Genomic DNA, 13644 nt, shown 5'->3' with positions numbered 1-13644 from the left:
TCTTTCCTCTCCTATGACTTGAGTATACTTCCAATGGATGTTGGAATAGGTAAAGACAAAATAAAGAGTATATGTAAACCAGGGGTGAACAACTTTGGTTTGAGTGTGTCTTCTTACCTGATAAAGTGTCTTATTGACTGTTTCCACATGTTGGAGACAAAAACGTTTTAATGGTTTGTTGAGAGTGTTAAGCATGAAAAAGAAGCAGCATTGTGAAAATGCTAAAGACAGTTTATTAGTAGACACTCAGCAGACAGAAACCAACCACCTGCAGAATGTCTTCCTGAAATACACCTTTTGATTGGCAGTGTAAAATAAGGCAAAGGGTTCCAGACCATGTACAGGTATTTATACACTTTTGCACCAACGATAAAACAGTTATACATTCACTTGTTACCGTAAATAGTTTTGATATATCTGTGTTGTACTCATAGACCCACATACTTACATTTCCAAGAAACCCCATAGAACAGGGTTGGTGAGTGAGGGAGAATTTTGTAGGTTAAAGTAACACCTATATTATGCTATTTAGCTTTGGACCGGAGTCTGGCTAACTATATAGAATCAGACCACCATCTAAACAACATATAGATTTTGGAACTGCAAAAGCCAACACACTACATTGACATAATCCTATAATATTTGCCATCATAAATATGTAATCTCTTTCTGTTTCTTCTTAAAAAATATATAAAATCTCAATATAGTGTCTATATATAATTCAAATAATGTGCATTTCTTTGTAATTGGTCACATAGAGAAAGGCCCCCCCCGTGCTGTATCCTTTTAGGCCCCTCCCTGGCTTGTCTGGGGTATTCATTCTAACTAGAGCTGCAGAGTAGAACACAATTGAATATGAGGAACATTCTACTTACTTATTAGAGGCCTATTCAGTTAAAAACAGCAACCACGTTTCAGGGACAAGTCGATAACATGACCTGTATACACGTCACAACACAACAGCATATGCAATTGAGTTTCTTTCTGTTACAGACGGATTTCACAAAGCCAACCAACCCAGCGTTGTAGCAGCCAGGGAAGAGTCATGTTTCTGACTTATCCAGGAAACTCTGTTTGATTGGCCCGAAGTCCCTGCCTTCCCATTGTTCCGAATAGCTGTGGTACTCTACTGTGGAGCTATAAATCAGTGTTGGTCATAGAAGGTAAAAGAGGATATTTTGAAATACTGCTCCAATTTCTGGCTTCTCTGAAGACTAGCTTTCTCACACAGATCCTACAACCCATTACCTGTACAGCTTGTGGGACAGTAGATGATGTGTTATTATGGGTTGTATAAGTTGTTACCCTGTTGAGAGATCTCATCGTAAAGCTGTCCTCACAGTTGTGTGTCTTGTGAGGGACCTACGGTAGCAGGTCTGAGTGTGTCTGGGCTGTGGGCCAGGGCTTACTCCTCCTCAGAGCCATGAAAAGAGATCAGAGCAGCAGCTCCAGTTGTTCTCTTTCACACATGTCTCTCTCTGTCTCTCACTCACACACACACACACACACACACACACACACACACACACACACACACACACATACACACACACACACACACACACACACACACACACACACACACACACACACACACACACACACACACACACACACACACACACACACACACAGAGTTGGGTAGGATAAGCTGCCTTGTGACTTTGTCAGTGTCAGTATAAGAGGTGGTGTCAGTGTTCTGCTCTCTCTAACACTGCAGTGATATTTCACTGCAGGGGCTTATTGGGTAATTAGGGAAAGATTGGAGTGGAATTTCTACGTGTCCATGTGTTAACCAGCATGTTTTACAACAGGGTTGTCACACTCATTCCATGGAGGGTCGTACACTGGTTTTTGTTATTTCCTTTTTATTTGTGTTGAACTAAGACCTAGACAACCAGGTGAGGGGAGTTCCTAACTAATCAATGACCTTCATTGATCAGTCAAGAAACAAGGGAGGAGCAAAAACCTGCAGACACTTGGCCTTCCATGGAATGAGTTTGACACGTGTTTTACAGGGTCTGATGTACAGGGGGACCCAAGAGGCCTAAATATAGCCAGATATTCTCTACACACACTCACCATATAATTACTGAAATAACATTCAGTGATATCAGAAATGAAAATCCCCACAAAAAAGCAGTGAATATATCCATTATAGAAATACATAGAAAAATATATATAGTCATCTGAATGCCATTTGTACAGTTTTTAAATATTAGTGTCAGAAAAAGCCTTGATGACAGTGATGAGGATATGTATTCTAAAGGGTAGTGGGATGGTGTGGTAAAGTAGTACTTAGGGATACTTAAGGGGGATGCTGCCCTATAAGACCGTCCAGACACACTCTCCAGCAGTAGTGTGGCAGACTAATGCTCAGTCTGAGTCAATATGTTTTTGGAGAATTTGAAAGAATTTGCTACACTAAGTGCAAAAAATGATAGGTGGGTACCTCTTCACGTAAAGCATTGAACTGTCTTTTCATGTCACTGACTGTGCAGTGATACATTGTTTGTGAGTTTGATGTTTTGCAGTTAGTCACCGGTATTTAATACAGGACCACATTGACATGCCTGACCAAGACATTGTTTTCATGTGATGATCTTCTAGTAATACTTGTAAAAGGAAGTCATTTTTATGGTGCGCTCCTCCACTTAAAGCCAGGGCAGATTTGCGGACTCAAACAGAGATCAGAGAGTCAATCAATACAAATCTTTAAAAGGTTTGGAGTAATTAAACATAAGGTAGTCCATGTAATAAAAGTCATAAGCTCTCTGTCTCTCTGAAGTGCTGAGCTGTGCAAAGTAGCGATGGGTTAAATGAGTTGAAGTCCTCTCAGCCTTGGGGTTCCTGTCTTTAAAACTGGGGAAGGTGAGGTTATGCGGGGCACCAGTTCTACGTAGTAAGAAATTAGCCTCCTCCTCCATGGTCTCAAACTTGCCGATGAAGTTGTAGTCCAGCAGACAGGGGCTGCAGAGCTGGCTGGTAGGCTCCCAGTGAATGTCCATGCCCACAGGCCTGTGCACATCCAACAAATACTGCATGAACTCCTGGAAGGTCACTCCACTGCCTGTCCTGAGGGCCACCTTGGAGGCGTTCACCCTGTACTTGGAGATGATGGGCTTCCCGAATACAGGATGATAGTAGGTGTTGGGGTTCTCAAACTTGTCCCTGAAGGCGGACACCAGCCTCTCCAGGGGTTCGCGGACAAACAGGACTTTGGTGTAGGTCTCCAGGCGCTGCGTGATGCCCTGGCGGTCGAAGCTGTCCAGCCTCTTGAGGTGGTTGCCGTAGTGGACAGCGTCGTGTTTGATCTCATGGGTGGACGACGCCAGGCCAGATAGCACCATGAGGATCCTCTTCCAGTTGGAGCAGCCCGCCTTGGGCACCTAAAGAGATAAGATTAGATTTAAAAATATTTCATGAATTGGTTTGTTAAATCATTGCAGCCAGCATCATAGTCAAAATGACAAAAACACATCAATAATCAATAAGTTGTAAAAATATAGATAGCAGTATATACCAGCAAGATTCAAAGCCCAATAATCATTTATGCAATAATCAGATCATCAATAGGCCCACCTCGCAGTACAACAGCTTGTACTTGTCCTCCACATAGATCCGGGACACGTGGTGAGGTGTGATGGTCCTGGAGATGCTGCTCTTGTACTTGGCACAGACCTCCTTCATCAGCCTCCGCCGAGCTTCCTGGATGTGGGACAGTCTGTGCCACTGCCAGCTCTCCTCAGGAGAGTCCGGGGAACCAGAGGAGGATGAAGAGGAGTTGTGTGAGTTGTTAGAGACCACAGGGCTGGTTTTCAGTAGTTTCCTGTGGCGTTTGGTGACGCGCAGGGAGCCCATGTCCTGTTCCCTAGAGCCAGGGGTGGCTGAATGTCTGGTCCACTGGAAGGCAGGGAACTGCATGGGGGGGATGGGGCTGGTTAGGCCTTCCACAGCCGGTCTCTGGTCCTGGCCTGGGCTGACTCTTACACCCTCACTGTCCTGAGTACACAGCGCCTGATGGACAAAGATAACGCATCGACTTTACAAATGGCGCTGACAGATGTAAAATGTATGCAAAGACTTCTACATCTGCATTGCTTGTTCTTTGGTGTTTTAGGCCGGATTTCTGTAAAAGCAGTTAGTAACATCTGCTTATGTAAAAAAGGACTTTATAAATATATTTGAGTGATTTAGTATTGATTACTATTAAAACTTCTCTGGCATTCAAAATGAAAATGTGTTTATTCAGTGAAACTCTCTTTATAGTGTTCCGTGAACTAATTCACCAACCCTCTTTTAAAAACCTTTGGTGGAAAAAAATGTATCTCTACATTCCTGATTTCTGTAGTGCTCAGACTCAACACTTAGTGGTGCCGTTTCTCTACATCTTGACCAACTCTCCAACCTTTCCAATTGAAATGCCACACACTGTAAATGACTGGATGAACTACCAATAAACAGAGCTCTAATGTCATATAAATGTCTTATAAACACTTATTGGTAAATCTAAATTCAAATCATCTACAGGCAGATTACCATGGTAAGATGGCCTGAGGCTATCATGCGTTTTGACATTTTATTTCAATTAAAAGCCATTATGGCTCCATAAAGCCAATAGAGTGCATGTATAATCCTAATTGTACAACAGATAACGTGATGGGAGCCCATCATGAATTTGTGCTCATCTCCTATCTGACATCCATTGGATCAGGTGCCCAGTACTCCCACCTATATCCCCTGGGAAACCTCCAAAGGAGGAAGGAGTACCAGTAGGAATGGTTCCCTGACCGTTTCATGTTGGGAAGCAGAGCAGGATCAGCCACAGTGTAGCCAGCCGACATCAGACACCCACATGCAGGACTCACACTAATGGAAGTCTCATCTCTATTGAGAGCAGGAGACCAGAGCAAACTGAGGTCAGCGGGAGGAAAGAGAGGAACCAGAGAGTGTGTCTGACATAGCAACCAGCCGTGGCTGTGCTCTTTCTCCTGCAGCCTCAAAGCCAGCTAGTCTCACACTGAACCCCCTCATCTCCTGGCTGGTATTACAGTAGGTGGTAGTCTGAGCCCTGGCTGTGCCCCCTCTCTCTTTCTCTCTCTCTCCTACAGCTACACACTGACACAACCACCTAATCTCCAGGCTGGTATTACAGTATCTAGTAGTCAGAGCCCAGGCTGTGCCCCCTCTCTTGCTTTCTCTCTCGCTCCTGCAGCCTCACACCAAGACCTCCACAGAGCATTTATCCCCTGGCTCTCCCTGGGCTGGACCAACTCAGTAGCCTTGTGGTTAGAGTGTCCGTCCTGAGACTGGAAGTTTGGGAGTTCGATCCCTGGCCGAGTCATACCAAAGACTGTAAAAAATATCCTCAGTCTGTTTGGCACTCAGCATTAATGAGATAGACTGGGGGTAAGGCCCTGCAATAGACTAGCATCCTGTCCAGGGGTTGCACACTACAGAAACAGACTCCTGCTCCTATGAGCCATTCCAGCTTGCAAAAACCAAGACTACTTTACTCTCCATGGGCTGCAGAGAGCTGGCCCACCCCTGGCACACTGGGGGAGGCCTTAGGTCAGCCTTTCTACACTGATGTTATCAGACACAGAAACTGCACTGCCACTCAACACCATATTAGATTTAAAAAAAACACATACACTCTCTCTCTGTTTGAAAGGAGGAGGAGGAGTAGAAAATAACATACCTCTCTGGACTGCCGAGCTGTTCCTCTTAGCTTCACACCTGGGAAGAGGAGAGAGAGAGAGGGAGAGAGAGAGTGAGCACTTAAGTAAACGAGACAACATGTTTAGTTATTGCTTGTTGAGGAGGAGAGGACATCCTTTGATGCATCAGACCCAGGTAATGGAGTGAATTCCTCCTGCTGTAATATCAGGTAGAAGGCCTGCTGACTCACTGTATCCCTCTCCTCTCCTCTCCTCTCCTCTCCTCTCCTCTCCTCTCCTCTCCTCTCCTCTCCTCTCTCCTCTCCCTCTCCTCTCCTCTCCTCTCCCTCTCCTCTCCTCTCCTCTCCCTCTCCTCTCCTCCCTCTCCTCTCCTCTCCTCTCCTCTCCTCCACCAGCTGCTTTCCACAGGGGTGACACAGAGACAGGTAGCTATCTAGATCTATTTAAGTAATGAATCTGCAGCACCATGAAACATTGGTAAATGAGTTGTGTTTTTGGTCCTAGTTGTGGGGTGAGTAAGGAGTCTGTAAACTATTTGCAAGGTTGATTTCTTAGCAGGGTAGCTAGAAAAGATAGATTGGTTCTGCAACACAGAGAGGAATGTCTGAGCTGAGGGACAAACTGGCAGATGTGACTGAGCCAGTCAACCAGTGGGACAGGACAGACAGGTGTTGTGTTTAGTGTGTGTTCTCCAGCTGGACATCTCCTTTCTCGGGGACCCCATCCCCTCCCCCGTCCCCCTCTCTCATTGATGTGTAATCAGGCTGGATGCTCGGCGGATGGCTGTGCAGCTGCTGATGGGAGAGGGGCTCAGACACTTTTGCCTGAGTGGCCTGTCACTTCCAATCTACAGAGGGAAGTAATAGGAACCTGCAGAGTGAGGGGGCCCCAGATGTGGGTCACGGCCCACCACCCCCCTTAACTGGTGAGATCTGCAAGGCCCCCGTCTCCTCTAACACTTAGATACGTCTCAGAGGGGCTGGGAGAAAACCATACAACCATACAGCCAGATACAATGTTGTTTTAGATTAGTATGCACTGCAGAAGGGCTTGGGGGTTTGGTTGTTGTAGTGTCTGGGATTCTGTTTATTCCTCTGTAGCAGGTTTAGGGAGGTAACGGCAAACAGTTTGACATTTTCTAATCTTGTTCAGCTGTCGGAGCCTTATTTCATCTCCTAACCCTAATAATGGCTCAGTGCATCTTGTATGTCAGTTGACATTGTTGAATATAAAACACATGCATATCTAACATGACACACCACACTATTACCAAGATAAAATGTCCACTACACACAGTACTGGCTCCAGGCTCAATGGCACACATGCACACACACACACACACACACACACACACACACACACACACACACACACACACACACACACACACACACACACACACACACACACACACACACACACACACACACACACACACACACACACACACACACACACACACACACACACACACACACACTGTATCTTTCTTGGACTATCTCATCTAGATACATGCTTCACCATTGATCAGGAACCCCATCAGGCCAGTAATTGAAATCTCCTGAGGTCTATTAACTGCTTCCTGCTAAGTGCTGTTTTTGTCAGGAGCACTGTGTTGTCATTCACACTGCTCTGCTCACTAGCCTGGTACCAGATTTCTTTGTATGGTCTGGCCAACTCCTACTGTATAGCAATTGTCACGTTGTATGGGGTTGGCAAGACACCACAAACCGATCTGGGACCAGGCTTTTGTCAGTGATGTTACTCACTGTCACAACCATAGCTTTACTCATAGAGAAACAGTATAATAGTGTTCTATTTAATTATGTGGCTTTAATGTGCTGGATTATAGCCAGTTTTATCCCGTGCTGGATTCTACTCAAATGAATACAATCAGTAATTCCAATGTGAGCCTCCTTGTTGGGTTCAATGCAAGTTCACTTTCTGTCTGTTGAATTGAATACAGTTGAGTACATGTCTTCAATGCAAGTTCACTTTCTGTCTGTTGAACTGAATACAGTTGAGTACATGTCTTCAATGCAAGTTCACTTTCTGTCTGTTGAACTGAATACAGTTGAGTACATGCAAGTCTTCAATGCAAGTTCACAAACTGAATTTTTGCTGTCTGTTGAACTGAATACAGTTGAGTACATGTCTTCAATGCAAGTTCAGTTGTTGAATTGAATACATGTCTTCAATGCAAGTTCACTTTCTGTCTGTTGAATTGAATACAGTTGAGTACATGTCTTCAATGCAAGTTCACTTTCTGTCTGTTGAACTGAATACAGTTGAGTACATGTCTTCAATGCAAGTTCACTTTCTGTCTGTTGAACTGAATACAGTTGAGTACATGTCTTCAATGCAAGTTCACTTTCTGTCTGTTGAACTGAATACAGTTGAGTACATGTCTTCAATGCTTGAATTTAGATGGAATTGACTTTGTGGATAGGTAATTGCATGTGCAATAGATAGCTAGAATCTCAGTCTTTCACTGATTTTTCAATTAAAAAGGAAATGAATCTTTGCCTTTACTGATACATGTTCTCTCTTTCCCTTTCCCTAGTTTATCTGGCTACCAATGCAGTCTAGGTGCTAGGCAATGCCCTGAATAGCATCATAATGCCTTAGAGTAAAAAGCTGTGTGTTTTGTTTCGTAAACAACATTTATGTCTATACCATGAATTTGGTTGAAACTAATATATGTTGCTGTTTGATTGCAATTTCACCCTCAAATAAACTATTCTATTGATTTTCTCCAGGCTGTGAAACAATGATCAATTGTTCAAATTTGCTTCCTTATGAGGTTCAGCAAATTCACTTCTACAATTTAGGAATTCACAAACTCTGCTGATGTGATGCAAGTAAACAGTGTGTTCATTTGTCTTTTATTTCTGTGTCATAAATTGCAGCAATAGTACAAAACCCAGGTGAATCAAATGAGCATGCAAGTCTCCATTGACTTAACATGTTCATTGTGATGGATAGCATAGCTGAAATAGACTTCCTTTCATTCCATAACAATTTTCTCAGATCTTTTTATCTTCCATTACAGTAGCTGACATTGAGAGCAGATTGAAGGTGGATAATGGATATTAATGCATTGGTATGTGATGTCCTCAGATGCATTTCCTTCAGAGAACAGTCTACATTCACACCCCCCCAACCTTCAGCTTCCCAAGGCTATCCTTTCAACACGGGCCCTGAATATCCATGTTTCAAGTCTCAAGTTTTATTAGTCGTATGTACGGGATACTCATGGTATACATCGTCCAACGAAATGCTTACTTGCAGTTTGCTTCTCGAAAATGCAACAACAATAAGAAAAATCATCAAATATAAAAATAGGAACATAAAGTAAATGGCTCAGTAGAATAGAAACATTGCAATAAAAAAGAAAAGTGGAGCAGGAACCGGCAAGACGTGTGACCTCAGCGTCGCCATGGTGATCATAATCTTAATCAATGTAGAACCAGGTCGGTGTTATTGTGAGAGTCATGAAAGCAAAGGCCATATCATTAGTGGGATCCATTACCGCATTTCCCTCTGAAAGACCTCTGTCTCTCCAAGGCTCTCCTCCGATACCGACACACATCAAACGCTTCCTTCCTTCCCCGATGGCTGCCACCACAGCCGCTCACCTCATACAAACGCAGCGGTGGCAGAGAGGAGCACGAAGGACAAAAACAAGGTGAAATAATGAGCTTGTTAAATGAAGGAGCACTGCCATGGACACAGGGAGGAGCTTTTTAAATGCCCTATTCTTAACCAGAGGAAACTCAGGAGATGGAGGAAGACAGAGAGACTTAGTGTCCATGCCCCCTCCAGGTCTGTGCCCACGGTGGGTAAAGAGCAGCCACTAGCTTTTCATCAGTCATTCATCTCACTGAGCCTGTAGTGTGTTAGCTCTTATGACTTCAGCAGTATAATAAGGAAGTCTCCGAATACAAGGAACTTGGGGTATCACATTTACTGAAGTAATTAGCAATACAAGATTAACGTGGCACATCTATTTTGTGAAGTGCACCAGTCCCTCCTGCAGCAAAGCACCCCCACAACATGATGCTGCCACCACCGTGCCTCACAGTTGGGATGGTTCTTCTTAGGCTTGCAAGCCTCCCCCTTTTCCCTCCAAACATAATGATGGTCATTATGGCCAAACAGTTCTATTTTTGTTTCATCAGACCAGAGGACATTTCTCCAAAAAGTACGATCTTTGACCTCATGTGCAGTTACAAACCGTAGTCTGGCTTTTTTATGGCGGTTTTGGAGCAGTGGCTTCTTCCTTGCTGAGCGGCCTTTCAGGTTATGTCGATATAGGACTCGTTTTTACTATGGATATAGATACTTTTGTACTGGTTTCCTCCAGCATCTTCACAAGGTCCTTTGCTGTTGTTCTGGGATTGATTTTCACTTTCCCACCAAAGTACGTTCATCTCTAGGAGACAGAACACGTCTCCTTCCTGAGCGGTATAACGGCTGCGTGGTCCCATGGTGTTTATACTTGTGTACTGTTGTTTGTACAGATGAACGTGGTACCTTCAGGCATTTTGAAATAGCTCCCAAGGATGAACCAGACTTGTGGAGGTCTACAAAACAATTCTGAAGTCTTGGCTGATTTCTTTTGATTTTTCCCATGATGTCAAGCAAAGAGGCACTGAGTTTGAAAAGGCCTGAAATACATCCAATACACCTGACATGACTCAAATTATGAATTAGCCTATAAAGCTTAAAGCCATGACATAATTTTCTGGAATTTTCCAAGCTGTTTAAAGGCACAGTCAACTTCTTCTATGTAAACTTCTGACCCACTGGAATTGTGATACAGTGAATTATAAGTGAAATAATCTGTCTGTAAACAATTGTTGGGAAAATGACTTGTGTCGTGCACAAAGTAGATGTTCTAACCGACTTGCCAAAACTATAGTTTGTTCACAATAAATTTGTGGAGTGGTTGAAAAACAAGTTTTAATGACTCCAACCTAAGTGTATGTAAACTTCCGACTTCAACTGTTAATGAGCTGCATGGCGCTGCAAATGTATTGGCTTTTATTCAACCTTTGATCCTAACTGAAGGTCAGAGATTGGACAGGATCGCAGGGGTCGTAGGCTCCAGTCTTATTAGTAGAAGTCTGAGGGCAGGCCAGCATGTACTGTACTGTACACAACCAGACTGCATTAATCAGCAGCCCAAGAAGCATAAATAACACATGGCTTGTCTCATATGTCTCAGCTGTAAGAGTATAAGCTCAGCATAATGAACCACATCAATATTCAGTGGAATACAGCTGAAAGCAGTGGAAGCTGAAAGAAAGCTATTTAAAATAGAGTTGGAGATGCCTGCTGCCTCCACCTGAACATCTTCGGTACAGTGTTTTCAGAGTAGTTGACTTTCATGCTCTGAGGCATTACAGCTGTTCTAGCCAAGGCATCACCACACTGCTGCTTATTAGTTTAGAACAAGCTCAAGGTAAGGAAATGCAGGCAGTCCCTTCATATAGCTGATTTCCATGGATACTGCGCGTAACAGTGTTATGCTGTATGTTGTCGGATGGGAGGGGGCGGTTGTGTTAATATCATGCAGAGTCTTCAGAGGCATGGTTGGTTGGCAGCTCGTGAAAGCAGAGACATGTAAACAAATGCTACCTGTCAGCTGCGATCCACGGGTTAAATTAATTATCTGTGCTGAAGCCGCAGCACCAGAAGGCTTTAATTGGCACATATCTTATTAGAATGCTTGAGAAGCTCTTGACCTATCAGCAGAGCACGCACGCCACAGCAGCACACGCCACAGAGCCCCTCCCCTCCCCTATCGATGACAGCTCAGACAGGCTGCTGGAGGTTGTTATAAAAGTTCAGAAACACTTTTTGCACGTAATGTTTTCAAAGTTGGCTGGTTTGCTGCCAGATATTAGGAGAGGGTAGGGAGGCAAGTCTGCGGGGAAAACGGCTGGCTGCTCTCTTGCCTGTGTCTGTGGTGGAGGCAACAGATGGAGAGGAGGACTGAAGAGTGGAAGGTGAAACAAGAGAGAAAAGCTAGATGGAAGAGAGAGAAACAGATGAAAGAGGGGGATATTGCCCTCAGTGTTTCCATGTGGTGTCTGTGTTCAGACTACACATTATCTCTGAGCCACTGGAACCTACCTCTCTCCTCTCTCCCATACTTGAGATGCTCTGCTCTCTTCTCCTCCCTTTCCTGCTCTCCTCCTTATCCTCCTCTCCTCCCTCTCATCCTCTCTTCCCTCTCCTCCCTTTCCTCCCTCTACTCCTCCACCTCCTCTCTTCCCTCTCCTCCCTCTCCTCCTCCCCCACCTCCCTCTCCTCCCTTTCCTCCTCCTCTATCTTCATTAACCAGTGGTGATCTACCTGCTGAATTCTATTTGCTGTGACATAGGTAAATGGAATTGGCCCTGTCACTGTTTACCCTGGCCTCTCCTTTAAGTAAGCCCCGCTGTTTTCACGCACTGTGTGTTTTCCTGTCACCGGCCCCACTGATTACAGGCAGGCCTGATGAGGGTGGACATGTGAGTGGAGCTGTGGAACAGTGGGTGGAATGCTAAGTGAAATAGAATGCAGACGGGACAGCTCCGTCTTTGTATCTGTGGATAAGCTTCAATGCTTCTGCACTGACCACAGTTCAAGTCAGTAATCCTAGGAGGATGAGGAGTGGAGTGCCAAGGGTTACTATGGGTTATAAGGGGAAGATTGCTGTCTCTCAAAACAGGAGTAACAACCCAGACTTTTGAAGGTGGAGGGGATTAGAGGAGATGCTGAAACAGCCTGATCGTATTGCTCCTTGACACTGACCTACACATGGGCATCGCTCAGATTGATTACCTGTCAACAGCAAACCTTGGAAGCTGTTTTTATGAGTTCAGCAGGAAGACAGGATAATGGCAACAGGAATGGTTGAGCTGGACACTTAGACTGTCTGACTTTTTCTGTGCTGTCGAAACCAAGCCTACATTCATAACAAGCCCTGTAGACAATCACAACCTCCGCCTCCCCTTCAATAACACTCCAGGCCTCTATGGTAACTCCTCTTTAGCTTTAAGCCTCCCCTATTTTCTGCTATCTACCTTCCCTCCAGTCTCAGCCCTCTCCTATTTTCTCCTAGCTATCCTCCAGACCCTTACTTTGCCTCTCCATGCTTGTATTCTACCTCTCCCTAGAGTGCCTCATCTTTCAAGTACCCCACCTTTGGCCTCCAGCCTTCAACCTATAATTTCTTCTCGCTTTGTGCTAAGTGCCCCCTGACTGCATCTGGTTCACTCCAAAAACAAAACAACAGCAGCAGAAACAACAACAAATAACAACAACACTAATAGTACCTCTACTACTTCTACCACTACCACAACTACTACCACTACCACTACTAGTACTACTACTACCACCACTACTAGTACTACTACTATCACTACCACTACTACCACTACCACTAGTACTAGTACTACTACCACTATCACTAGTACTACCACTACCACGACCACTACTAGTACTACCACTACTACCACTACTACTACCACTACCACCACTATCACTGCTACTAGTACTACTACTACCACTACCACTAGTACTACTACTACCACTACCACTAGTACTACTACGACTACTACTACTACCACTACCACTACTACCACTACTACTACTAATAATAATACTAGTACTACCACTACCACTACTAGTACTACCACTACTACTACCACTACCACTACTGCCACTACCACTACTACTACTAGTACTACCACTACCACTACTAGTACTACCACTACCACTACTACTAATACTACTAGTACTACCACTACCACTACTAGTACTACCAATACCACTACTACTACTACTACTAGTAGTAGTACTACCACTACCACTACCACTACCACTACTACTACTACTAGTACTACCACTAATACTACTAGTACTACCACTACTACTACCACTACCACTACCACTACCACTACTAGTACTA

The 13644-nt window shown here is 44.3% G+C and overlaps 1 protein-coding gene across 1 annotated transcript in view; it reads right to left on the bottom strand.

The window, feature by feature from the left end:
* Positions 1-1589: 1589 nt before the first annotated feature.
* LOC112249323 (carbohydrate sulfotransferase 8-like) overlaps positions 1590-13644 on the bottom strand; it is a 224704-nt gene continuing 212649 nt past the window's right edge. Inside the window, exons 3-5 of the mRNA XM_024419166.2 lie at positions 5702-5739; positions 3583-4017; positions 1590-3389 (exon numbers count right to left, since the gene is read on the bottom strand). Coding sequence (XP_024274934.2) covers positions 2703-3389; positions 3583-4017; positions 5702-5739 — 1160 coding nt within the window. The 3' untranslated portion in view covers positions 1590-2702. The remainder of the gene's footprint in view (positions 3390-3582; positions 4018-5701; positions 5740-13644) is intronic.

This window comes from Oncorhynchus tshawytscha, linkage group LG04 (genome assembly GCF_018296145.1).
Source record: "Oncorhynchus tshawytscha isolate Ot180627B linkage group LG04, Otsh_v2.0, whole genome shotgun sequence".
Taxonomy (NCBI): Eukaryota; Metazoa; Chordata; class Actinopteri; order Salmoniformes; family Salmonidae; genus Oncorhynchus; species Oncorhynchus tshawytscha.
This window is presented reverse-complemented; position numbering and strand designations above follow the sequence as displayed.